This window comes from Bos indicus, chromosome 20 (genome assembly GCF_029378745.1).
Source record: "Bos indicus isolate NIAB-ARS_2022 breed Sahiwal x Tharparkar chromosome 20, NIAB-ARS_B.indTharparkar_mat_pri_1.0, whole genome shotgun sequence".
Taxonomy (NCBI): Eukaryota; Metazoa; Chordata; class Mammalia; order Artiodactyla; family Bovidae; genus Bos; species Bos indicus.
Window position 1 is genome coordinate 71,391,899 of NC_091779.1, and position 27,393 is coordinate 71,419,291.

The 27,393-nt window shown below is 51.3% G+C and overlaps 1 protein-coding gene across 3 annotated transcripts; it reads right to left on the reverse strand.

The window, feature by feature from the left end:
- EXOC3 (exocyst complex component 3) lies at positions 1-26,376 on the reverse strand. 3 transcript variants are annotated; one of them, XM_019982912.2, is made up of 13 exons: positions 26,230-26,376; positions 24,933-25,135; positions 22,280-22,499; positions 12,775-13,456; positions 9,917-10,034; positions 9,512-9,637; positions 7,069-7,169; positions 5,183-5,293; positions 4,954-5,104; positions 3,794-3,916; positions 1,694-1,855; positions 1,354-1,481; positions 1-1,014 (listed from the first exon to the last, which is right to left on the reverse strand). In XM_019982912.2, exons 2-13 carry the CDS (start codon positions 25,074-25,076, stop codon positions 843-845), a joined length of 2,238 nt encoding a protein of 745 aa, XP_019838471.1. In that variant the 5' UTR covers positions 25,077-25,135; positions 26,230-26,376; the 3' UTR covers positions 1-842. The 3 variants fall into 3 exon arrangements, with proteins under 3 accessions (XP_019838471.1, XP_019838473.1, XP_019838472.1); XM_019982914.2 differs by lacking the exon at positions 26,230-26,376 and adding an exon at positions 25,635-26,198; XM_019982913.2 differs by lacking the exon at positions 26,230-26,376 and adding an exon at positions 25,607-26,198.
- Between the last annotated feature and the right edge of the window lie 1,017 nt (positions 26,377-27,393).

The following is a 27,393-nucleotide window of genomic DNA, read 5'->3' on the forward strand; positions in this document are numbered from 1 at the left end:
TTAAGTGGAAAAACAAATGTATTTTCATTATCACGAGGCGCAATAACTAATAACTGGTAACACTCAACTTCGCTAATTCACAAACCATGCACGACTGAATCCTAGACTCTCAGGCTGGTCAAGCAGGAGCCGGTCTGGACTGACGTGCTAGCAGACAGCAGCCGGCAGGAAGCCTGGGAGACAGCCACGCCTCTCCTGTGCCAGGACTGGCTGTGAGAACCGCCTCTCACGTCTCTAAGGTTGTGTGTAACTCCTCCAAGAAGAGCCCTCCACGTGAATTTTCTGCCTCTCGTGAGGAAACAACACGGCATGCACTCTGGTTCTAGATGGGTGAGGAAGGACGGGGCCCTCAGAGCAGCCCAGCACCCACACACTGTCCGCTAGGAGGAGAAGGGGCGAACGCCGGAGCCATCCTGCAGCCACCTCGGAGTGCGGCCGCCAGGAGCCGCGTCCAGCCGGGCGGCGCCAGGTCGAGACTTCGCCCAGGGCTCCCTGCTCCTCAGGTGCAGGTCTGTAATTCGCGTGGTGTAAAGAGTAACTCGCAGGCGCTCCTGGCATCATCCACCTGCCTGTGGGTTCACCCACCACACCCACCGCATCGCCTGCTGGCAGGTCTGCTCCCGGGGAGGCCTGACCTTGAGCTCAGGCATCTGAAACCTGAAAGCGGCTTCTGGGCAGGTCTGCAAGGTCATGACTGGTGAGGTGGTGGCAGGAAACTGTCAGTCCCTGACAGCAGTTCAGCGTTTTTATGGAGCAACAGTTTGGAAGTGTGCACACAGGGCGGGGGGTGGGGAGGGGAGTGCTTTCTGACACGAGGCCGTCTGAGGCTGGGGTCACACCGGTTACTTGAGGAGCTTGGCCACGTTGAGGCTGGGAACCACGATATCCTTGAAAATGGGCACGTAGTCGGGGCTGGCCTGGGCCGGGCCCTGCTCCAGTGTCTCGATGATGGTCTGCTTCATGTCCCGGCTGGCGTCCCCCCGCATGGCCAGCAGTGCCCCGATGTGGTCGTCCCTGGGGGCGAGGGGGCATCGGGGTGCAGCTGCAGGGGAGCCCCTCCCTCCCTCCCCCACTAGCCCGGAGGAGGGCCCAGAGACAGCACAGGATGGGAATTCAGAAGCCTGTTTGTTTGGCTACCTTCTCCCTGGTATACCATGTCCAGGGACGCCCGGCACCGTGACTCGAGAGCCTCACAATGGACTCTGACGCATGCTCTGCCCACGTCGCCATCTGCAGGCCTCAGGGTCCTCATAGAAGTCCAGAGCTGCCACACTCCCCCCACCGTGGGGGCTCCCACCTAACACCTGGGACCCTCCCCCTCCCCAGCGACTTCAGGGGAGACTCTGCTGGTACCTGATGTCTGGGTATTTGCTGACCAGAGTCGAGACCTCCAGGTAGAGCAGAGAAGGGTCCGTGAGCTTAATGACCTCTGCGACAGCGATGATGGTGTCACAGTAGCTGTCCATCTCCTCTCCAAAGCCCTGCGGGATAGCAGGGCGCTGAGCCGCACATGTACCCGGGGCGCACCCCCACGCCCACCTCTTTCACAGCAACCCCTCAGGACTTGCTCCCCAGAGAGGGCTCAAGAAGGGGTAGGGGGGCAGCCCGAGCTCTCTGACGGATGGGGACACTAAGTGCCCAGCCCCCGCCCCCAGGCTAGGCAGGTCCCAGCAGGAAGAGGCAGCGCACTCACGGAAGCCAGCTTGCGGAAAAGGAAGCGCAGCTGCTCGGCCTCCCGCACCATGCGCTCCGCGCCGTCCTTGCGCTCCTCAGCGCTGCGGAAGGAGATGCGCTTCTGCATGACGGCCCGCAGGTACTCCTGCACCGCACGCCGGTGCGCCTCGGCGATCATCCGCTGCGGACGGGGCGCGGTCAGCCTTCCCGTCTCAGTGACACGATTTCAGTGTCTACAAACTGAGCTCTTCTGAGGCTTTCCTACAAACTCTAATTTAGCAGGGCAGCAAGTTCACCGTGTTTCGCGTCTGGGAAAAGGGCAGGCGCAGCAGCCAGGTGGCCGCAGCCAGAAGCTGGCGCCGCCGGGCGCCCTGCGGTTCAGGCCTGTCCTAGAATAAAGAGCCCGCAGGGGCGCCTGCCTGCAGCCTCGCCCGACATGTTCTGGGCACAAACCTGCTGCTGAGTGCTTCCTGTGGGGGTAAGGTGGTGGGCGGCAGCTGGGCCTGCCTGACTGACACCGCTTCAGGGGCTCGCGGGCCACCCGGGGGGCACTGGGGCTGGTCTCCTCACCCTGCCGGGCTTGCACACACCTCTGAGCGTCTCAGCTCAGGGGGAGTGTGGAGCTGATGGGAGAACTGGGATCCGGCCAGGCCCCTGCTCGGCCCCTCCCACATCACACCCGTGCTCAGAGGGCTCCTCAACACTGGTCTCTGCAGACAGCACGTCTCTGGACCATTTTGGAGAAGGCCGTGGTTCTCTCCAGAGCCCACCCTCAGTGACAGACAGACCCCAGGCAGTCACCTGTGAACATGTGAGCACAAAAGTGCTGACACGACACTCATCATTAGGGCCCCGAGACACGAGAAGCCCCTTCTAGCAGGGAAGCCAGGAAGCTCCTTCCCCGCACTGAACCGAGGGGGACCCCAAGGGCCCCAAACAAGACAAAGTGAGACGGCGCCCAGCCACTCAGGGACCCGGGTGAGGCCAGGCTCTCAGCAGAGCAGACAATCCCACATTAGAGGGTGAGCCACAAGCCCAGGCTGAGCACGTTACACATCACCGTCAGATCAAAGCACAGAAGGTTCAAAAAAACAAAAGGTGGAACCAAAAACTCTACAAGCAACAAGAAATTCAAAACTGAAAGAAATGGTCCCACCTCTAACCACCAGAAGCTCCCGACACTGGACCATTAGGGACTCCCCTCGAGGTCCGGTGGTTACGACTCCTCACACCCAGCACAGGGCCCTGGGTTAGATTCCTGGTAGGGGAACTAAGATCCCACATGCTGCAGCTAAACACAGGTGACTACCGAGTCCGCACACTTGAGAGCCCTCAAGCCGCAGTGAAGGCCCAGGGCAGCCTAAACAAACAAAAAAATAAAAACCCAAAACACCAGGTTCTCCCTGCATTACTCTGATGGCAGAGTTAGAATTTAAACTTTCAAGGGGCAAAGATGCCCCTTCCTAGGGGTCCCAGCCAGGGCAGTAAGACGAGAAAACACAAAGACACGAGGACCAGACAGGAATCTGCAGGGTGACACTGCTCACAAATGCAACAAGCATTTCCAAGGAGCCCTGAGGGGACCTGGAGACCCACCTCTGAGTGTCTGGGCCTGAGTTCCCTGTATCGAAGCACTCATGCTTCCGTAAGGCAGAAACAGAAACCCTGATTTTAAAGCAACAATGGCAAAAACCACCCCACGCCCTGACGATTATCCCTGAGCTTCCCCAGCGGCTGCCTGACACCTGAATGGGGATGGGGGCATCTCATGGGTCCCAGAGGGACCGGTGAGCCCTGTGCTGAGTGCTGCCCGCCGGGCCCAGAGCACAGACATGCAGCGGGCACTGCCACTCCCCGGCCTCTCGTCAGAGCCGTGGCCGGTGCCCCGCCCTCGCTCGGCCCCGCCACCACGGGGCTCTAGGCCTGCAGCTGTGCGGTGTGGCCGCGGGCAGCATGGTGGACGCCCCATCGCCTCCACGCCCTCCACCTTCAGACACCAGTGTCTCCAACCTGCTTGGGGCACAAAACCACCCCTGAATTCTCACCCTGAGAACTAATGACACCAGATTCTACAGGAGATGCCTGGGGGCTGAGACCACATGGGGCCCCATGCTCTTACCTTTCTATATGGCTTCTTAATTTTGGCAAAATCATTGAAATAGTCTTCCACAGTGACACAGATGATGTCTACAGCGTTTGACCCTAACAGCCACTTCTTTGTCATCAGTTCATTGAGATGTTGCTGGAAGCAGAAACCACAGAAAACATCCTCGTGCCGGCCCGTCATGGGGAGTGGGGAGGGGGGAGCCAGGGGTCCACCTTTGCACACCTGCCTGAGGCTGTGATCATGACCGCCACACTCGTGCAGAAACTGCACACACACACTACCCACACGAGACTGACACTACACCTGATGGAGGTATCTGTGCATGAATGTTTCACCTGAACTGACTACATCTATTTATCGTGTGCATGCTCTATAACTTATGCACTCAATTCTGATGGACATTTAAAATGTCTCATTTTTCAATTACAAAGAAGGCTGCAGTGAATCTGTATGTTTCTGCAGGTGAAATTCCCAAAACCAGAACTGCTCAGTCAAAAGGTAGCAAACTACAACCCTCATGACTGCTGCCTCCAACACATACCAACTGCCCCCCAAACCGCACCAATTCACAGTGCTGCAAAGAATACAAGAGTCTCTTTTTTTCCTCAAGCCCTATCACTGTGTGGTAGAAATGTTCTTAATCCACGCCATCCCGTAAGCAACACAAACACCGCTTTAATCTACTTTTCTTAGAAGATTGGTAAGACTGGGCATTCTGTCTCCTACTCAGGACATAAGATTACTCCCTTTCCTGTGAAATATTACTCATGTCCTTTGTCTGTTTCTCTACTGTCTTTTTAAACAGTTCGTTTGTTTTCTAACCATTTTTGAGACAGACATGAAATATCCCGCCCATAACCCCAGGAGCTCCTCCCTGCAGGACCCAAAACATCATGCCTCTGCTTTTCAGCATATCCTCGTTCCTGCCATCCCTGAATAACGTGAGCCATTTCCCTGTTTCAAGGAAACTCACGTGCTCGTCACACTCCATGCCTCTGAGGTGACCTGCCTGGGCCTCACTCCTGACTGTGCGCTGTGCTCGACTCAGTCCAGAACTTGCCAGTGAACACCACCAGCTCCCACCCCAAAACTGACGGGACACTTCCTGGAAGCGTGTCTATGCGAAACCGTGTCGGGAGGGCCCAGCACAGGGTGGGGGAGAGGGCGCCCACCTCCAGGTCCAGGAAGACTTCCTCCAGCAGGCTGCCGCAGCCCTCTTTAGCAATGGCATCCAAAACCCCATCCATGCTCGGCTGGCTCAGAGACACGCCTTCTTCCGCCTCGTGCTTCAGATACTTCCTTTTTAAACTGACTATGGACTCTCTGCAGCAGACAGACAGGGTGCCGTGAGGCGCCCGCCTGCCCACTGCCGCCCGCCCGCCCGCCTGCCCCGCGGCTCACTTGAAGGTCTGGCAGTTGTTGACTACAGCGACCATGTACTGCACGTAGCAGTGCGGGTGCTGCCGGTCCCGGAGATGCTCGTCCCTGTACAGCTGCGCCTCCTCCTTGTACCTGCGGAACCGGGTGGTCAGCACGGCCCGGCCGGCACCATGCCCAGCAGACGGGCCCACCACTGGCACCGCAGCGGGGACTCAGACTGAAAGACTGCGAGGCGGGGGGGCGACCTACGCCAAGAGCAGCTCATCAATTAAAACAGAGTATCATAAATTTCATATCAGGCCTTGAAATATGACTCCATATTCTGATTATACAAATATTCTGAAACATTTGTAACTGGGAAAGTATTATTTTATCTGACATGTAACTCACGTAGAAACTCATACAGTAGTGTTGGGAATATGATCAAATGTTAGATAAAACGTCCTTTTCTGAAACTTTCCCCAAAGAAGTCAAAGTAAAAATACATAAGACTTTAAGATGTCAGGAGCAGAAACTGAAATGGCCGCACACTTCACTTCTGAACGTTTTCTGGAGATTCTCAGACAGACACAGTAGCAGAAGAACACAGCACACCTGCGTATCTGTGTATGTTTTCAGAGGATCTTTAGGAAGGAGCAAACTCAAAACTGGTCACTAAAGGGGAGTAATTAAGCATTAACTCCACTGTTCTGCCCAAAGCATGGCTCAGTTAACCATACAGCTGAGGCTGACGAGGAGAATGTCAGCTTCACAGAAGAATCCCAACAAGACGCCCTGCTCAAGGCACGACTCTCACGGGTGGAGGCCGACGGGGACTCTGTGCAGGGCTGGGCCGTCGGCACCTGAGCCACCGGGGCAGGAGTGCGGAGAACGCCTGCTGCGTTCCAGCCCAGCAGTGAGGAGACACAGAAGGGCCTCAGCCTTTAGTCAGTGTCTGGTCCGGGGCAGACGGCAGGCTGAGGCCCGGTGGGAGAGCCCTGGGCGCTGGACAGGAGGGCCAGGGGCCTGGGGGCAGGCCGTCCATGGACCTGGCCTGGATATACAACTGTGTGAGCAGGGACGTCCAACACCAGTGGGGACCCCGAACGCAGCGAGGGGCCGCGGGGGCCAGCAGCCACTCGTGGCTGTCGTGTGCACATCAACGGCACTGAGGTCAGGGCAGGCAAGCATGTGAGCCACGCTACAGGGTCTGGCGTCCACAGTCAAGCACGGCTGACCCCTGAACAATGTGGGTTTGAACCTCACAGGTTCATGGCCACGTGCATTTTTTCAGTCACCATGCCCGCTGCCCAATGGGAGCCGAGGCTGGCTGAAGCTGCGGACTCGGGACAACAGGCAGGACAGCCGCTTGGGAGGTGCTCTGTGGACCTGCAGCTGCAGCTGCCCTCCAGGGCCCGGATCTTGCTCCGAGTCAACCGTACTTCAGCACAACCGGGGGAGAGGGTGGCTTTAAATGGAGCTCTGACGCTGGACGATGGGCAAAGAGGCTCTCGTGTCGCTCTGCTTCTGTCTGTGTCTGAAAACCTCCGTCATGAACAGTTCAGAGGTGAGGTACTGGTCTTTGAGTACCTTCCTTCCTTCTGAGGGAAGGTGGCCTCCCCAGCCCCCCAGGAAATCGGACACCAGGAAGGCAGTCTGGAGGAGGCCCCCACTCCACCCTGGCAGGAGCTCCAGCCCCCCTCCCCCCACTCAGGCCCCCCTCGCACCCGGGACCCCAGGGGTGCACCCGCACAAAAGGCAGAAAGTAAGACAGGGTGTGAGTTCTAAACAGCAGGACCAGCTGACTATGATGAGTCCAGCCTTAAATTCTTTTTAATACTAGCCAGACTAAGATCAACACAGTTTAGCTTTTCATTAAAAAAAAAAAAAATACACTTTATAATTAGCGCACTGGTAAGAATACATACCTACTTAAGAAAGAATTCATTTGCTGAAGACACAAAACTAGTACCTTTGTTTTCAAATCTTCACTTATCTGAGCAGCAACTTGAAGGTTCTGCTCGAACATCTAAAAATCGAAGAACTTATGAACTTTGATATAAAGTCACGAAGATACAAGTTTCCCATATCAGTCCCCCGGAAGTTAATTGGTAGTTAGGACAATTGAAATTCAGAGAGAAAAATGAAGCCACTTGAAAAATAACAAAGTTAATTCAACAAACACACAAAACTTTCTCAGCAGGCTGAAAAAAAAAAAAAAACCCCAGTGAACCATTTCCTGATCACCTACAGACAGGCTGGCCTCCCCCAGGGGAAACACACGTTCTCACGGGAGATGGGGGCTGGGGTAGCTGAGGTCACATGGGGACCGGTCCCGGCATGCGGGTTCCTTAGAAGAACTGGGAGAATACACCCTGAAGCTGGGAGAATACACCCTGGAGCGGGGGTGCCAGATGAGGACAGGTGGGGAAGGACCAGAAGGCAGAGCCTGCCCCCGTCATCACAGGACATCAGTCTCCAAATAAGGAGAGGGTGGGCCCAACACGCCCGGGACCAGCTCCGTGTTTCAGCAGGAGAGTGTGTGAACATGGCCAGCAACTTCTGAAAGGAGACTGGACAGGCCAGGAGGAGGCAGGCAAGCACACTCGAGGACACAGCAGGCGTCAAAAACCAGACTGCTCATAAGAGCGCATGATTACCCTGAAAACCCACAGGACTCCCCCAAAGTACATCGCATTAGACTCGCCTAGGCAGTGTTTATGAAGACGAGCCTTGGCCAGCTACCTCAGGAAGTAAGCGCCAGACACATAAAGTAATTACTGGGTTGGCCACAACATTCGTTGTTTTTTCCGTAAGACAGTTCTAGTAGCACTTAGTTGTCTTTAGTTTCATTCAAACAATTCTGTTAGACTGTATCCAGACAGCTTCATATCAGCATGCGTTTTTCAAAAATTGGCGAATTTTTGTGAAGCCATTTTAACATTGAAAATGGAAGAAAAAAGTAATTTTTTGGCATATTATGTTTTACTACTTCAAAAGAAGTAAAAACGCAACTGAAAGGCAGAAAGATTCACGCAGATGTATGGCAAAGGTGCTGTGACTGACCAAACGGGAAGCGGTTTGCAAAGCTCCGTGCTGGAGATGTCTCGCTCCGCAGTGGGCCAGACCAGCTGAAGTTAACAGCAATCGTATCGAGAGATTAATTGTGAACAGTCAATGTTCTACCACATGGGAGACAGCCAACATACTCAAAATATCCAAATCAAGTGCTGAAAATCATTTGCACCAGACTGGTTATGCTCATCTCTTTGATGTTTGGGTGCCATGTAATTTAAATGAAAAAAAAAACCTTCATAACTATATATCCACATACTAATTAACAAAAACGTTTCACTGTTAAAACAAATTGTGACAGATAGTGAAAAGTGGATCCTATACAATAATATGCAACAGATGAGATCCTGTGGCAAGCGAAATGAACCACCACCAACCATACCAAAGGCCCGTCTTCATTCAAAGAAGGCAATGTTGTGTATATGGTGGAACTGAAAGGGAGTCTTCTATTATGAGCTCCTTCTGGAAACCAAACAATTCCAGCAAGTACTGCTCCCAATTAGACCAACTGAAAGCAGGACTCGATGAAAAGCGTCTGGAATTAGTCAACAGAAAATGCATAATCTTCCATCAGCACAACATAAACCCGCATGTTTCTCTGATGACCAGGAAAAAGCGTTACAGCCTAGATGGGAAGTTCTGATTCATCTGCTGTGTTCACCAGACAACGCACCTTCAGACTGCCATTTATCTCAGTATGTATAAAATTCTTTTAGTGGAAACAATTTCAGTTCTCTGGAAGACTATAAAAGGAACTGGAACAGCTCTTTGCTCAAAAAGACAAAAACTTTTGGGAAGATGGGATTATGAAGTTGCCTGGATATACGGCAGAAGGCAGTAGAACAGTGAATTTGTTGATTAATAAAGTTCTTGGTGAAAATGAAAAATGTGTCTTTTATTTAAAAGTTGAAGCACTTTTTGGCCAACCCAGTAGCTTCTAGTTTGAAATAAAAAACCCCTAGGAACACAGAAGATGTAAGGTTTTGCGACCATGGGCAAAACTACTTGGCAAGCCTGACCCCTGGCTCTCCAGCTCTGGAGAGAAAAAGGCTCTCCCTGAGGTCAGCGTGCAACTATGTATGTGTGAAGCCCCTCAAGGCCCCACGAAGGGTGGGGGCTGGTGTGTGCGTGTGTGTGCGTGCGTGTGTGTGAGGCCCCTAGAGGCCCCACGGGGGGTTGGAGGTGTGTGTGTGTGTGTGTGTGTGTGTGTGTGTGTGTGAGAGGCCCCTAGAAGCCCCATGGGGGGTGGAGGTGGAGGGTGTGTATGTGCGTGTGAGAGGCCCTGCGGCCACGCACCTGGAACACGATGGCGGGCAACGTCGTCTGATAGTAGCCGTCCTGGTCGGCCTCGGGCTCCGTCTCCTTCATCCAGTCCTTCTTGTCCGTCTCCAGGGCCTTCCGCAACCAGGCGATGATGTTGGACTGAGCCACAGGGAGGACAGAGCCGGCCATGGAGTCAGCCTGCCCTCGGCCCCTCTCCCTGGGCCCCGAGGGCTTGGGAGGCGCCGCGACCCGCCCGCCCGCCTGCCCCTCCAGCTCCCGGCTCAGTGCTGGAGGTGGGCAGGCCCCCTGCACATCCAGGCGGCTGGTCTCAGCCCAGGGAACAGGCAGGTCCATCCTCCAGTGGAGCAGGTTCCGACCAGTCCAGAAGGGGCCGCCTTCCCTCCACCCCGGCTCTGTGTGGGACCAACCATGACTCACGGTCAGAGTGGACATGTAGGTGTCCAGCAGCGCGGAGACCACGTCTGCAGAGAGCAAAGGCTCCAGGAGGGCCACATCCACCTCGGGGGCCAGCTCTGCGTTCCCCATCATTTCCACGCTGCAGCAAAGGGGGGCAAACAGACAGACTGACCACCAGGGACGCAGGAGAGACGGACAGACAGACGGACTACCAGGGAGGCAGGAGAGACAGACAGACAGACTGACCACCAGGGAGGCAGGAGGATGAGATAGACAGACTGACTACCACGAAGGCAGGAGAGACAGACATACAGATGGACTACCAGGGAGGCGGGAGAGACAGACTGACTACCAGGAAGGCGGGAGAGACAGACAGACGAACTGACCACCAGGGAGGCGGGAGGACCAGATACACAGACTGCAGGCTGACTACCAGGGAGGCGGAACGACCAGACAGACAGACTGACTGAGTACCAGGGAGGCAGGAGGATGAGACAGACTGATCACCAGGGAGGCGTGAACCCCTCGGCAGGGCTGCTCCTGGGCCGGGGCTCGCTCAGCTACAGGACCGGAGTGAGGCAGCCCCCTCCTGCCGCCCCATCTGCCCAGAGGCTGGAGGGGAGGTCCATCTGCCCCTCATGGCACCCTGGGGACGCGGAGGGCCAAGCAGGCAGAAGGCCCCAGGAGCCGGGGAACAAGCCCTGGGTCTAGACGCGAGGCGCGGGTACTAGCCCTGACGCTCCTGCGAGAGGACGGGGCCCAGAGTGGGCACCACCTGACGTGTGCACCCGGCCCGCGGGGCCCAGGAGGCCAGAATGCGGAGCGGCGGACTGAGTCTGGGAAAGAGCTTTCACAAAAAAACATGAAAGCGAGGTACGAGGCTGGGTTCCCAGAAGGCCTGGGCTGACTGCTCCGATGACTCCTTAAACACGGGTCCAGAGTGACAACCCTAGGTATTAACGGCATCCAACACCTGTAAGGAACCCCAGGTCTTCCTACGTGAAAAAGTGCATCATGACACTCTGCAAACACCCAAAGACCATTTACAGTCTAGACTATTTCTGCCCCAAGAACCTTAATCCTGCACGAACATGTTTCTAGTGTGGAAACAGCCCAATGTTTCCCTTGAGAAAGTCCAACACAGCAGAACATGATGAGCCAGGAGGCTGTCAAGAAACCGCCACTGACAAGACAGTGCTGACCACGCGGTGCGCGAGAGACAGATGAAGCCTGAACCACGCAGCCACGCAAGTGCACGCTCCGCAGTCTGGGGGCTCGAGCACGGCGGGGGCCCAGACCCCAGACTCAAGTCCGGCTCCCTACCGGCCGGCCGACTGACCCTGGGCACAGTTCCCCCAGGCCTCAGGGTGAAGGGGACGGTGAGAGGCCTTCCGCGGGGGTGACCCACGGGGCCTGTGCACTGGGGATGGCTGTGGTAGGCGGCCGGCACACAGGAAGCTCGGAGGCCCCAGCCCCGCCCAGCCGCTGCAAGTACGTCAGCCACAACCAACAGACGTTTTCTTTCTCTTCACGTTTTCCTGTACTGAAACGTACACACGTACACGTTCTTTACTCTAAGTGGTTACCAAACAACAAACAAAACACAAACCAAAGAAATCCCCAAACCAGGCTTCCATGGTGGTTAAGAATCTCCCTCGCAATGTAGGGGACACTGGTTCAACCCCTGATCTGGGAAGATGCCACATGCCGTGGAACAACTAAGTCTGCACGCCACAGCTGCTGAAGCCCGCACCCCTAGACTGCGTGCTCCACAAGAGCAGGAGCCCCCACGGTGAGAAGCCCGCGCACCAGACTCAAGAGGAGCCCCACCCGCTGCACCTGGAGAAAGCGCATACACAACAAAGACCCAGCACAGTCAAATAAGCAAATAAACAAAAGCAATTAAAATGTAATTTAAAAGTCACTAAACTTTAATAAAATTAAAATTTATCAATTAAAAAAATACTTAAAAAAATCCTCAAACCTTACTACTAAAACAAGAGGTTCAATTTCTACACATTAGCAACAAGACAGGCTAGGATAAACTGTGCTTCCCTCTCACTGCTGCTGCTGCTGCTGCTGCTAAGTCACTTCAGTCGTGTCGGACTCTGTGCGACCCCATAGACGGCAGCCCACCAGGCTCCCCCGTCCCTGGGATTCTCCAGGCAAGAACACTGGAGTGGGTTGCCGTTTCCTCCTCCAATGCATGAAAGTGAAAAGTGAAAGTGAAGGCGTTCAGTCGTGTCCGACTCTTAGCAACCCCACGGACTGTGGCCCACCAGGCTCCTGCATCCATGGGATTTTCCAGGCAAGAGTACTGGAGTGGGGTGCCATGGCCTTCTCTGTCCCTCTCACTAGCTAACCTTAAAGACTTTGAGAACACCCTACCACCGCCTTGTTCTTCAAGTCCAATCTCAAAATGATGCTGGCACACAGTGGCTCACGGCCCCTTCACGGAGTGACAAAACCTCAAGGCTGAAGATCAAAAGGGTGGCTGATTCTCTGAGCACGCAGGGGAGAAGAAACCAGACTCGGGTTGTCAGAAGCCCGAGAGAGCAATTGGGGCCCCTTCAGCAGCCATGCGACTGTGCAGGTCATGGAGCCTCCGGGTTAGATGGCCAACACCTCCTGCTCCTGGGGTCACTGTGGGGCACACACAATGTTGAGCTGTTCCCCACTGTCCAGGCGCAGGAGCCCCTCAAGCACAGGAGCCTTTGCACGACCCAATCCCGGGTCACAGGCAGCCCAGGAAGGAGACGCGTCCACCAGAGGCAATGCCTGCGGGTGCCAGGTGCCCGCCCTGGGTCGAGGACCCAGCAGCTGTGCAGACTGCCAGCAGCCTACGGAACAGGAGATGTCAGGTGTGAAGGGGGCATTACCTGGTGTAAGTGTTCAAAACCCAGGTCAGCAGGCTGACGATCTCGTTTGCTTCCAGGTCCTCCGCTGCGAGGTCCTGCATGCGCGCGCTCAGGGCCTGGTGGTAGGTGCGCAGCAGGCTCCGGAAGATCTCGTAGTGCGGAGGGAAGCACTGCGCCAGCAGGTTCTTGGCCACGATGAGGTCATCCAGCACGTACTTCCGTATGATCTCCAGGTGGCGCACGAGCCACATCCTGTCCGACTCCCTGGTGTCCGCCTGCGTGCCCTCGATCCTGGTGGTCACTGTTCTGTCCAGGATGGTGAACATCTTCTCCTTCCAGTTCTTGGGTCTCCCGGGAGGCACGAAACCAGTTTGCTTTTTCCGGTCAAGTATGCGCCGGTCAATCTTCTCTTCCCTTTCGATGATCCTGACGACAGAGACGAGCAAGGTGGGGTCGCGGCGCACGGTGACCAGTGACCTCTGCAGCACCATCCACAGCTGCTTGGCCAACTCGTCGGACAGCCCCTGCGTGCTCCCGAAGTAGCTGTGGATGAGCGTCATGTCACGCGTGTTCCCGCTGTCCATGCGGTACTGCTCGTACATCAGCCCGTCCCGGGAGCACTCCAGGTCCATCAGCTTCCGGTGGGCCTGCAGCAGCTCCCCGTGCTCTATGAGGTCCTGTGTCTCCCTCACAATCTCGGGCACTGGGGGGAAGGCAAAGACGGCACCGTGAAACACCAAGGTGGAGCAGCTTGGGGTGCCAGGAGGGCAGCAGGCAAGGGCAGCCAGGAACCCGCCCCCACTGGACAACCAGCACACGCACAGGACTTGGGTGAGGGGCCACACACTGTGGGGCTGTGGAGGCCACTGAAGGCTCACACCTTCCAGGGAAAGGCATGAACAGTATTTCAGCTCTCAGCACAGTACACACGTAGAAACTGACTGCAAATGACCAGGAGAGGCACAGGCTCAGAAAGACCTGAGAAGACTTTAAGTTTACATGCCAGCCTGGTCCTCAAAAGAGACGCAGCCTAAGACGTGGAAACAGCAAAAATGATAATAAAATCGGCATACCCTGGCAAAGAGGAACATCTGACTCCAGAGCTACGTGTTAATTAGATTCAAATGTCCACTGCTCAACAGCAGCACAAGGCAAACAAGGATGGGAGGAGAGAAGAGAGATTCAAAGAAAAAAAAAAAACAGAAACCATCCCTGAGAAGGACTAGACAGTGGACAAGACAAGGACTCTAAGATGAGTGCTTCAACATGCTCAAAGAACCACAGGCAAACATGGACAAAAGTGTAACTGAATGGAAAATTTACTTCAGATTCTCAAAACAGATTTGAGTGAGCATAAGAATGAATCAGCAAACTTGAAGACAGGACAAAGAAAATTATCAATCATGAGGCTAAAAAGGAAAAAAACTAGAGAAGAGAGGACAGAGCCTCAAGGGCTTGTGTTTCTCCACCGGGCTGACCGAGGGCACATGTGGGAGCCGAGGCGGCGGCAAGGGCGGGCACACCTGCCTCCCAGGGGCCGCGCGCGCCCACCAGCTGAAGGTCTGCAGTGACCCTGCATCAGGCAAGCATACTGGCACCACTTTCCCAACATCACTTGCTCATTTCATGTCTCTGTGTCACATTTTATTCTTTTATTACCTTAAAACATCTCACATTTACAGGACATTCCATCTGAGAGCAGAACACACTCTCCTCTCACAGCACACAGAACGCTCTCTGAGATAGGTCACGTGTGCTGGCGAAGCCCCTGCATTCACGCCCACTCTCTGTGACCCTATGGCCAGTAGCCCACCAGGGTCCTCCGTCCATGGCAAGAACACTGGAGTGGGTTGCCATGCCCTCCTCCAGGGCATCTTCCCGACCCAGGGTCCAACCCACGCCTCTGAAGTCTTCTGCACTGGTAGGCGGGCTCTTCACCACCCGTGCCACCTACGCGAGTCAAGCCCTGGTAAACCTGAGAAAACGAAATAGTACCAAGTATCTTTCCTGACCAGAAGGTTAAGGATTAGAAATAAATTACAGAAAAAAACGTAAAAAACATAAACACGTGGTGGCTAAACACCATGTTTCTAAATAACTAAGAATCACTGAGGAAACTGAAAAGTACACAGAAACAAATAATGATAAAGACTCAACAGCCCAAACCAGAGGGACGCAGCAAAAGCAGTTCTAAGAGGGAAGCCTGCAGTGATTCAACCCCACCTCGAGAATCAAGAGAAGGCTTAAACAAACAACCTAACCTCACACCTAAAGCAACTGGAGAAAGAATAAACAAAACCCAAAGTTACCAGAGAAAAGAAATTATAAAAATCAAAATAGTAAATGAAGAAAATAATAGCAAAACGCAATGAAACTAAAAGCTAGTTCTTTGAGAAGACAAAATTGATAAACCTTTAGCCAGGCTCATCAAGGAAAAAAGGGAAAGGATTCAAATAAAAGAATTAGAAATGAAAATGGAGAAATTATTAATACAACTGACGCTGCAGAAATACAAAGATCATGAGAGACTACTCTCACCAACTATATGTCAATAAAACTCACAATCTAGAAGTGAACAAACTCTTAGAAAGTGTAACCTTCTAAGACTGAGCCAAGAAGAAGTAGATAATATAAACAGACCTGTCACAAGCGATGAAATTGAAACTATAAATAAAAATCTTTCAACAAACAGAACTCCAGAACCAGATAGCCTCTCAGGCAAATTCTACCAAACATTTAGAGAAGAGCTAACACTCATCCTTCTCAAACCCTTCCAAAAAATTGCAGAGGGAGGAACACTTTCAAATTCATTCTATGAAGCCATCATCACCCTGATACCAAAACCAAAGTTTAACAAAAAAAATTACAGACCAATATCACTGATAAACATAGATGCAAAAATCCTCAACAAAATACTAGCTAACAGAATCCCACAATGCACTAGAAGCATCATACACCATGACCAAGTTGGAGTTATCTCCGGGATGCAAAGATTCTTCAATATATGCAAATCAATTAATGTCATGCGCCATATTAACAAATTAAAGAACAAAATTCGTATGATCCTCTCAATAGATGCAGAAGAAGGTTCTGACAAAATTCAAAACCCATTTAAGATAAAAATTCTACAGAAGGCGGGCAAAGAGGGAACCTACCTCAACACAGTAAACGCACATCCAACAAGCCCACAGCAACCATCGTTCTCAAAGGTGGAAAAACTGGAAGCATCTCCTCTAGGAACAAGACAAGGGTGCCCACTCTCACCACTATTATTCAACACAATTTTTGAAGTCCTAGGCAGGGCAACCAGAGAAGAAAAAGAAATAAAAAGAATCCAAATTGGAAAATAAGATGTAAAACCATCACTGTCTGCAGATGACATACTACTACTATATTCATAGTATCCTAAATCCTAAAGATGCCATCAGTTAGAACTAATCAATGAATTTGGTAAAGTTGCAGTATACAAAAGAAATAAACAGAAATCTCTTGAATTATTAAGGAAACAATCCCATTTTTCATTTTATCCAAAGATCAAAATACACACGAATAAATCAATCCAACGAGACAAAAAAAAGAAATGCAACAAGGCAAAGTAGCTGTCTGAGGAGGCCTTACAAATAGCTGAGATACTAAGAGAAGTAAAAGGCAAAGGAGAAAAGGAAAGATACACCCAATGGAATGCAGAGTTCCAAAGAAGAACCAGGAGACAGAAGAAAGCCTTAAGTGAACAATGCAAAAAAAAATAGAAGAAAACAACAGAATGGGATTTAGTGATCTCTTCAAGAAAACGAGATACCAAGGGAACACTTCATGCAAAGATGGGCACTATAAAGGAGAGAAACAGTAAGCACCTACAGAAACAAACAGGATTAAGATGTGGCAAGAATACAAAGAACTGTACAAAAAAGATCTTAATGACCTGATAACAATGATGGTGTGGTCACTCACCTAGAGCCCAGACATCCTGGAATGCGAAGTCAAATGGGCCTTAGGAAGCATCGCTACAAACAATGCTAGTGGAGGTAATGGAATTCCAGCTGAGCTACTGCAAATCCTAAAAGATGATGCTGTTAAAGTGCTGCCCTCCATATGCCAACAAATTTGGAAAACTCAGCAGTGGCCACAGGACTGGAAAAGGTCAGTTTTCATTCCAATTCTAAAGGGCAATGCCAAAGAATGTTCAAAATACCAAATAATTGCACTCATTTCACATGCTAGTAAAATAATGCTCAAAATCCTTCAAGCTAGGCTTCAGTAGTAAGTAAACCAAGAACTTCCAGATGTTCAAGCTGGATTTAGAAAAGGCAGAAGAACCAGAGATCAAATTGCCAACATCTGTTGGATCATAGAAAAAGCAAGAGAGTTCCAAAAGAATATCTACTTCTTCACTGACTATGCCAAAGCCTTTGACTGTGGAGCACAACAAACTGTGGAAAATCCTTCAAGAAATGGAAATACCAGAACTCCTTACCTGTCTCCTGAGAAACCAGTGTGCAGGTCATGAAACAACAGTTAGAACCGGACCTGGAACATCAGACTAGTTCAAAATAGTTCAAAATTGGGAAAGGAGTACATCAAGGCTGCATATTGTCACCCTGCTTATTTAACTTCTATGCAGAGTACATCATGCAAAATGCCAGTCTGGATGAAGCACAAGCTGGAATCAAGATTGCCAGGAGAACTATCAATAACCTCAGATATGCAGATGACACCACCCTTATAGTAGAAAGTGAAAAGGAACTGAGAAGCCTCTTGATGAAAGTGAAAGAGGAGAGAGAAAAAGCTGGCTTAAAACTCAACATTCAAAAAACTAAGTTCACGGCACCTGGTCCCATCACTTCATGGCAAATAGATGGGCAAACAGTGGAAACAGTGACAAATTTCATTTTTCTGGGCTCCAAAATCAAGGCAGATGGTGATTGCAGCCACAAAATTAAAAGACATTTGCTCCTTGGAAGAAAACCTATAACAAACCTAAACAGCGTATTATAAAGCGGAGACATCACTTTGCCAACAAAGGTCCATCTAGTCAAAGCTGTGGTTTTCCAGAAGTCACGTGTATGGATGTGAGGGCTGGGCCGTAAAGAAGGCTGACGCCAGAGAGCTGAGGCTTTCAAACTGTACTGGAAAAGACTCCTGAGCACCCCCTGGAGTGCAGGGGGGCTTTTCTGCTGGCTCAGATGGTAAAGAAACTGCAATGCAAGAGACCCAGGTTCGATCTCTGGGCCAGGAAGATCCTCTGGAGGAGGAAATGGCAACCCATTCCAGTATTCTTGCCTGGGAAATTCCATGGACAGAGGAGCCTGGCGGGCTACAGTCCACGGGGGTCACAAAAAGTTGAACAAGACTGAATGTCTAGTCATGGTGGGTGGACTGCAAGGAGGTTAAACAAGTCAATTCTAAAGGAAATCAACTCAGACTATTCACTGGAAGGATTGATGCTAAAGCTCCAATACTTTGGCCACCTGATAGGAAGAGCCAACTCACTGGAAAAGACCCCGATTCTAGGAAAAACTGAGGGCAGGAGGAGAAGGGGGTGCCAGAGGAGAAGATGACTGGATAGCATCACTGACTCAATGGACACGAGTTTGAGCAAACTCCAGGAGATAGTGAAGGACAGGGAAGTCTGGCGTGCTCCAATCCAGGGGTGGAAGGAGTCGGACACCACTTAGCAACTGAACAAGAGTGACAGTAAGGAGACAAACGATCTATACGCAGAAAACTGTTAAGACAGTGAGGAAAGACAGCAAAGACGACACAAACAGACGTAGAGATACACCATGTTCCTGGATAGGAAGAATCGATACTGTGAAAATGACTATACTACCTAGAGCAATGTACAGATTCAATGCAACCCCTATCAAATTACCTGGCATTTTTCACAGAATTAGAACAAAAAATTGTGCAGTCTTTATGCAAACACAATAGTGGTACAGAACCCATCTGCCAATGCAGGTTAAATGGAAGAGACACGGGTCAGTCTCTGGGCCTGGAAGATAGAAATTACAGCTATACTGGCAAATTACAGCTATAAACACTTACATTAAAAAGGAAGAAAGATTTCATATCAACAACCTAACTTCACAACCTAAGGAACCAGAAAAAGAATAAGGTAAACCTTCACCTGTAACAGAAAAGAATATGAAAAAGAACAGAATATACATACATATATGTGTGTAACTAAACCACTTTGCTGTATACCAGAAACTAACACAACATTGTAAGTCAACTATACTTAGTTTTAATATTCTCCCAATCCCAAAGAAAGGCAACGCCAAAGAATGTTCACACTACCACACAATTGCACTCACCTCACACGCTAGCAAAGTAATGCTCAAAATTCTCTAAGCCACACCTCAACAGTATGTGAACTGAGAACTTCCAGATATTCAAGCTAGATTTAGAAAAGGCAGAGGAACCAGAGATCAAATTGCCAACATCCGTTGGATCACTGAAAATTCAAGACAGTTCCAGAAAAACATCTACTTCTGCTTTATTGACTACGCCAAAGCCTTTGACTGTGTGGATCACAACAAATGGTAGAAAATTCTGAAAGAGACAGAAATACCAGATCACCTGACCTGCCTCCTGAGAAATCTGTATGCAGGTCAGGAAGCAACAGTTAGAACTGGACGTGGAACAACAGACTGGTTCCAAATCGGGAAAGGAGTATGTCAAGGCTGTATATTGTCACCTTGCTTATTTCACTTATATGCAGAGTACATCATGCAAAATGTCAGACTGGATGAAGCGCAAGCTGGAATCAAGATTGCCGAGAGAAATATCAATAACCTCAGATGCGCAGATGACACCACACTTATGGCAGAAAGCAAAAAAGAACTAAAGACCCTCTTGATGAAAGTTAAAGAGGAGAGTGAAAAAGTTGGCTTAAAACTCAACATTCAAAAAACAGGGATCTTGGCATCTGGTCCCATCACTTCATGGCAAATGGGGAAACAATGAAAATAGTGACAGACTTTATTTTCTTGGGTTCCCAAATCACTGCAGATGGTGACTGTAGCCATGAAATTAAAAGACACTTGCTCCTTGGAAGAAAAGCTATGACCAACCTAGACAACATATTAAAAAGCAGAGATGTTACTTTGCCAGCAAAGGTCCATCTAGTCAAGGCTATGGTTTTTCCAGTGGTCATGTATGGATGTGAGAGTTGGACCATAAACAAAGCTTTTTTTCCTGGGCATCAATGAATTGATGCTTTTGAACCGTGGTTTTGGAGAAGACTCTCAAGAATCCCTTAGAATGCAAGGAGATCAAAGCAGTCAAACCAAAAGGAAATCAGTCCTGAGTATTCATTGGAAGGACTGATGCTAAAGCTGAAACTCCAATACTTTGGCCACCTGATGCAAAGAACTAACTCACTGGAAAAGACCTTGATGCTGGAAAAGAGTGAAGGCAGGAGGAGATGAGAATGACAGAGGATGAGATGGTTGGATGGCATCACTGACCGGATGGACATGAGTTTGAGTAAACTCCGGGAATTGGTGATGGACAGGGAGGCCTGGAGTGCTGCAATTCATGGGGTCTCAAAGAGTCAGACGCGACTGAAGTGAACTGAAAGGAAAGAAAGCTAAACCTAAAGCTATCAAAATAAATGAAATAAGACTAGAGCAGAGATAAACAGAAAATTGAAACACAAAACAGAAAAATCAAGAAAACCAAAGGTAGTTCTTTGAAAAGATTAACAACTGACAAACCCTACCCAGATGAACTAAGGGAAAAAGAAGACTCAGGTACTAAACAGTTAAAGCGAGGACACTACTGCCAACTCTGCAGGAAAAGAGTTAGAAGAGAGCACTGTGAGCAAACGCAACCCAGCGGGGTAACCAGATGAAGTGCACGTCCCAAGAAACACAAAACCTAAACCACCAAGAAACAGAAAGTCTAAATAACCAGTAAGCCGCTTGGAGGAGGGGCCATGGGGAGTATCATTAACAGCTGCAGACTTTCAAGTTCTTCTTTCAGTTTTACTGAGACATAATTCACACACAGCTCTGTGCAGAGTTCCAGTTTTCAAGGTGAAGACAGTCCCTGAGATGAACTGTGATGATGCCTTCACAATGATATGAAAGTACCTCATCTACAACTGTTCACTTAAACGTGATCAAGACGATAGACTTTATACTGTGCATATTTTATAGTTTTTAAGAGTGGAAAAGAAGAACAAACAGGCTTTGTTCATAATACTACAGAATTACAGGCAATGATAAAAGTCTGAAGGGAGACAAACAAGCACAACATTTTCTCGGTAAAAACACGCTCCTAACAAAAACGACGTCTACATCACAGCCTCGCTTTTCATCAAAAGAACATTATTTTCAACCTCTATGGATGAACTGGTAGTTTTTTGATCACTTGGGTTATGTGGATCCAAATGCCATGTGGATGAAAAGGTAACTCTTTAGTCTTCTGGTGTTCATTTTACAAAACCAGAAGAAAATGACAGTCAACAAGAAATTATAAGATGGAAATCAACTAAGAAGGCTCTAAACGTCATGAAGGAGATCCTGGCAGGGGGGCCGGTCAGATTCCAGGCTGCCAAAGGTCACCAGGAGGGACTGCTGCCAGGGGCCAGCACAGCAGGCGGTGCTGGGCCACTCACGGGGGCAGAGCAGGGCCCCAGTTGTCAGGCCCAGGGTGACGAGAACGCACAGAGGGACGGCTGAGTACTCAACAACGCTGCCACCAGACATACGCACCCAGAGGAACAGGGCCACTCGTGTTGTGGTTCACAGCGGTGGGCGGAGGGGAAGAACCACACCGGGTTACACGCAGGCGCCAAGCAGCATGAACACTCGGAGACCAGACACCACAGGAGGGACGGGAAGGGGCCAGACCACCCTGAGGCTTCTGGCTGGGATGCTGATAGCTGTGACAAAGACGCGGGGGGAAGGGACTCGGACGGAGGGACTCGGGGAGGGACGAGCTCCCGGGGGCAGAGCACGAGGAAGCTGTCTGGACACAACAGAGCCCCTGCCCTGGTGACGGCTGACACGGGGCCCAACCGGGCTACGGAGCGCTCTTCTTCATGCCAACAGGTACTGGGACAGGATTCTGAAAGGGTTACTTCTGTCCTTGCCACCCTGATCGGCCCCAAGGATTCCTGCAGGCCCGACCTCCATCGGGGCTGGGTCTAGGGCGTGCCCACCCTCAGCCTCCGGCTTGTGCACAGGCCTCCTGTCTGGGAGCTGCTGCTCAGGGATCTCTCCCGCGCCTGGCAGGGTCCCGCGTGCCACACGGCGGCAGAGGGAGAGCGCACATCTCTCCCCGTGCATACGTGTTCAGCTCTCCATCTGTCCCTCGGTCCCCACAGACTCAGAACCACACTCTACCAGCCCTCATCTACTCAGCAGACCACCCATCCACGTTCAAACAAGACCCTAACCATGCAGGCCGAACCACACCTCTTACCCACTCTAGGGGGCCCACAAAACATGTCGCCCCCGGAAAGCTGAAACCCCCCGCAACACAAGCAGGCCGAGGACACACGTCCGCCGGCAGCTACCTGAGAAGATGTTCTTCAGGTTCTCCACGGCGGCAGCGAGCTGGCTGTGTCGCACGACCGCGTCCTTCACATCCTTGAGGCTCTCGATGGTGTTGATGCTCTGCCTCCAGTCCTTGCTGACATCCGCCAGGGACTGCTGGATGTCCTTGACGTCATTTAGCGCGTTATGGAGCTGGCTCAGGCCCGTGCGCACGCCGTCCAACTGTGACTGGATTGCAGCCTAGGGAAGACACAAGGGTGAGCAGAGCCAGGCCGGACCTGGAGGCTCAGAGAGTAGAAGAGAGGCGCTGCGGTAACAGAGACAGTCAATAAGCAGAACAGTAATGCTTTCAAGCTTTGTTGAGAAAACCTCCCAACATTCTTCATGCAGCCCTTGGCCTGAAAATGCTAGACTCCACTGTGGGAATGCCCTGGGTCCCATGGCCCCCCTTAAATGGTCTCCTAGGACTCTGCACACCATCTCGCAGGCATCCTCAGCTTCCTAACAGGCCTGATCTCAATGGAGAAACAGTCAGGACTTGTCATTAACTTAAGTGGAGAGGGCGTTCCTGCCACTCAGCCAGAACCAGACTCCGCCCTAGGATGGCGGGCCCCAGACACAGAGCTGGCCCATCTGACGTTCAGACTCACTCTGAGAGTCCATGGAAGTGCCGCCCAGGGAGCCGCACAGTCAGTCAGAACGGAGAGAGCATGAAGGAGCAGCAGCAGGTGCATGGGAATAGGAAGGGAACGACAGGCCAGCACAATGGAAGTCAGGAACACCTTTCACCCATAAATCGTAAGTAGCACTTAAAAATAACTAATGATTTCAAAAGACCACACAACTGTTAGTTAATCCATGAGTTTCCAAAAGAGATTAAAATTCTGGATAAAAATGCAGCAGGTCTAAACTATTTTTTAAATTGATATGAAACTGTTTCAAGTTAGTCCAACAGGTCTTTGGCTGCCTTGCTGTTGCAAATGAATGACCCACATCCTGTCTCGTCAAACCTGCCATAACCTGGGCACCAATGTTTTCAACTGGACAGACAACTTCACTACCGTATCAGTGCAAGAATTCAGTTCAGTTCAGTTTAGTCGCTCAGTCGTGTCCGACTCTGCGACCCCATGAATCGCAGCACGCCAGGCCTCCCTGACCATCACCAACTCCCGGAGTTCACCCAAACCCATGTCCATCGAGTCGGTGATGCCATCCAACCACCTTATCCTCTGTCGTCCCCTTCTCCTCCTGCCCTCAATCTTTCCCAGCATTAGAGTCTTTTCCAATGAGTCAGTTCTTCGCATCAGGTGGCCAAAGGATTGGAGTTTCAGCTTCAACAACAGTCCTTCCAATGAACACCCAGGACTGATCTCCTTTAGAATGGACTGGTTGGACCTCCTTGCAGTCCAAGGGACTCTCAAGAGTCTTCTCCAACACCTCAGTTCAAAAGCATCAATTCATCAGTGCTCAGCTTTCTTCACAGTCCAACTCTCACATCCATACATGACTACTGGAAAAACCACAGCCTTGACTAGACAGACCTTTGTTGACAAAGTAATGTCTCTGCTTTTTAACATGCTATCTAGGTTGGTCATAATTTTTCTTCCAAGGAGTAAGAGTCTTTTAATTTCATGGCTGCAGTCACCATCTGCAGTGATTGTGGAGCCCAGAAAAATAAAGTCAGCCACTGTTTCCCCATCTATTTCCCATGAAGTGATGGGACTGGACGCCATGATCTTAGTTTTCTGAATGTTGAGCTTTAAGCCAACTTTTTCACTCTCCTTTTTCATTTTCATCAAGAAACTCTTTAGTTCTTCACTTTCTGCCATAAGGGTGGTGTCATCTGCATATCCGAGGTTATTGATATTTCTCCCGGAAATCTTGATTCCAGCTTGTGCTTCATCCAGCCCAGTGTTTCTCATGATGTACTCTGCATATAAGTTAAATAAGCAGGGTAACACTATACAGCCTTGAGGTACTCCTTTTCCTATTTGGAACCAGTCTGCTGTTCCATGTCCATGCGAGAATTAATCTTCCTCAAACGCACTCTCTTAAATCCTCAAGACTGTTGTGCTGCCAGTCAGCAGGCCGTGGTCTTAACATTTTTATAACTATACCAGGCATGCATTGTTTTAATAAAATCCAATTTCTCCATGTGAATTAAGTTGAAAGCCAATCCAAATCATAAAAGACTGACTTTCTTTCTTGCCTCACTTTCACACACACTAATAAATGTGTAGTGCTCTCTTCCTTCCTGCCCACAAGGCCAACAGAATGCCTGGTACACAGTCAGCGTACTACAGTGTGTGCTAAAAGAACCCAAACAAAATGCTCTCTGGACACACTCGGTGGAAGAGCATTTGCTAAAGAAGAAAAACCGTTATTCTGCTAGTGTTTTTTAAAAAGGTAAACGGACACTTCGGGATGCTTAAAGGGGTTGTTCCTTTGGTGTTTTCAACATCCCCGTCTAGTTTGTCAATCTACTAACTGGCAATATATTATTGGAAAAAATGTGCTAAATCAAGGTAATGTCCATGTCTGCCTTCTTCCACATCCTCATAATGTCCAATTTGGCAAAACTGTAACTTTGTTAGATGAACCTGAACCTCAAGATAAAAGGCCTTGTCCCGCTGGGGAGTGCAGCAGGCGCTGGTGGCTACCGTGACCTCGTACCTTTAATCTGGCCTCCACAGAAGCCTTCTTCCGGGCCTCTCTTCTGCGATACTGCTCCACTTTGTCCAGCTGGTCAGGGCGCTGCAGCATTCCAGCAACCCTCTGGACCGCTGTTGCGACAGCCTCCCGGTCAGTCTCCTTCATGGTTACAAAGCAGGGAGGATCTCTTCACCTGTCATACTAGAGGCATCCCGTGTCCACAGCTAGATGGGGAACAGGGAGGGGGGATGTGTTACAAAGGTAGAAATGTTAGTGACAAAACTTACCCCTCCACCAACAGTCAGCAGTCCACGGCAGAGCTATAAGAGCATCTGAGATCATCAACCCAGTAAACTGAAATCAGAACTAGGATTATGAACTCCTCGATAAGAAATACAAACTTTCAGAAGTCAATTTTACCGTAAAGTGGAGCAGGGGCAATTACAGGCACTAGATATTAGCACATAGAGGAAGCCAGATTACTCACACCAGACGTCAGTCTCCAGGGCACTTCTCTCCCCTAGACAGGTCCCCTTTTCCCATTTCCAGAGCCTTTACACCGGCCTGAACTCCCTGGAGGGGCGGCTGTGCCAGGAAGCCCCGGTGAAGATGCGGAGGCACAGGGCCAGTACACACCTCACCATCCCCGCCAAAGTTTCAGCACCCACCCTACGATTCCCCTCAAAAATCACTACCTGTAGAGTCTCAGATCCCACGTCTTACTATTTAACAGCCTTAGTAAACAGGTGAGCGGGCAAACGACGCTCTCCTCAGGACAGCGCACTCCTGCCTCTGTGCCGGCTCCACCAACATCCGACCCGGGGAGCTCGGGAGCGTCCGGCAAAGAAGAGAGCGGACCTCTGCCGTTAGCCGCCCGTTTCTACGCATGTTTTCCGTGCACCAATCCAGGACGCTCCCCATTCCCTCCGCAAACGCTCTCGGAGCAATACCCAAGTCCCCGCAGACCCTGAGGGGCGGGACCCGAGTGCCTCTGGCGCCCTCACGGTCCTGGGCTGGCGCGCCGTGTCTCCTCGCCCCACTTCCGGGCCCTGGGCTGCGCCGGGGCCGAGGCGCCAGGGGTGGCCGCGGGTCTCCAGGCCGCCGCCCGCGCGCTCAAGTCCGCACCGGCTCCCTCCTCCTGGCCTGGCGCGGCGTTGGCCCCGTCACGGACGCTAGCCTCTCGACGGGACTCAGAAGCCCCCGGGGCCCCCCCGGCCGCCTGCACCGCCACCTGGCCGCGCCTGCATGAGTCGGGGAAAGGGACGGCGGGCGGGGACCGCGACCGCCGCCCAGGCGCCACAGCTCGCCGCAGCCTCACCTCGCGGGTCGCAGCCGCCGCCTCCGCCGCCCGGAAGTGAGCGCTCCGCTGGCACTTCCGCCTCCGGCCCCGAGACTGGGAGGGCGGGGCCTGGCGGCTCGGACGTGGGGCGCGGGGCGCGCGGGCTCAGTGACTGTGAAGGCCGGCTGCAGATGGGGCCACGGCACCTAGAGCGGGGCTGCGGCGCGCACACACGTAAACACACACACAGACACTGCACACACATAGACAGACACATAAACACACAACAGACACCCCAGACACATATCACATATAGACATGCCACACACTCCACACATAAATGCCGACACCGCACCACATGCACACACCACACACACACACAGACTTCCATACCCACACGTACACCATAGACACCACACACGCTTGAGTACACAGACCCAGGTCAGTATCTGTGTGCAAACGCCTGGGCCACAGAGGCAGGGGCAGGAAAGAGGAGGTGTGTGAGCCCCCTACCTGTGGCCATGCCAACCAGAACCTACAGTCAGCTGATAGCAGATCACTCTCCAAGGGCCAGGACTTCAGGGCCTGACTGGCTCTGAGGGCTGATCCCTCTGTTATTTCATCTGTCCCTAATAATTTGTGAAAATATAGCGCCATGCTGGGTCAGGAATATCCCCTGGAGAAAGAAATGGCAACCCACTCCAGTATTCTTGCCTGGAGAATCCCCATGGGCAGAGGAGCCTGGCGGGCTACAGTCCATGGGGTCGCAAAGAGTCGGACCGACTGAGTGACTGAACACTAGAGGAATGAAGAATGTAAACAGAAATTATAATTATGTTTGAAATTCTAACTGTACAGACATTTTGAAACATCCTCAATGCACGAGTGGACCAGGGGAAACAGACAACAGAACCCCAATAAGCAATGTCTCCCAGGTGCTGGGGTCCCTGGGTCAGGAGAGGATCCCAAGAAGACAGAGCTGGGGGCCTGTGCCTCCCTGGGTTTGGTGCCTTCCTCAGCGGAAAAGCTCTCTCTGAAAGTCACCTCAGCAGAAGACACCAGGAGCAGTTCTTGAGAGGCTCTAACCCGGCAGACTAAAGAAGGGAGCGAGGTACATCTCTGAAGCGTTCTGAGAGAGCAGAGATCTTGTTAAGCTGTAGCTTACAGTTTGTTAAATATGAGAAGAAAGTGCAAGCAATGCCA

Excerpts from the sequence above, each read along its gene's own strand:
- EXOC3 (XM_019982912.2), bottom strand. The coding sequence starts at position 25,076 with ATGAAGGAGACTGACCGGGAGGCTGTCGCAACAGCGGTCCAGAGGGTT. Across the intron at positions 5,294-7,068 it reads ATGAATTCTTTCTTAAGTAG|GTACAAGGAGGAGGCGCAGC; the intron begins GTATGTATTCTT and ends CCGGTTCCGCAG. Across the intron at positions 3,917-4,953 it reads AAGTCTTCCTGGACCTGGAG|CAACATCTCAATGAACTGAT; the intron begins GTGGGCGCCCTC and ends TTCTGCTTCCAG.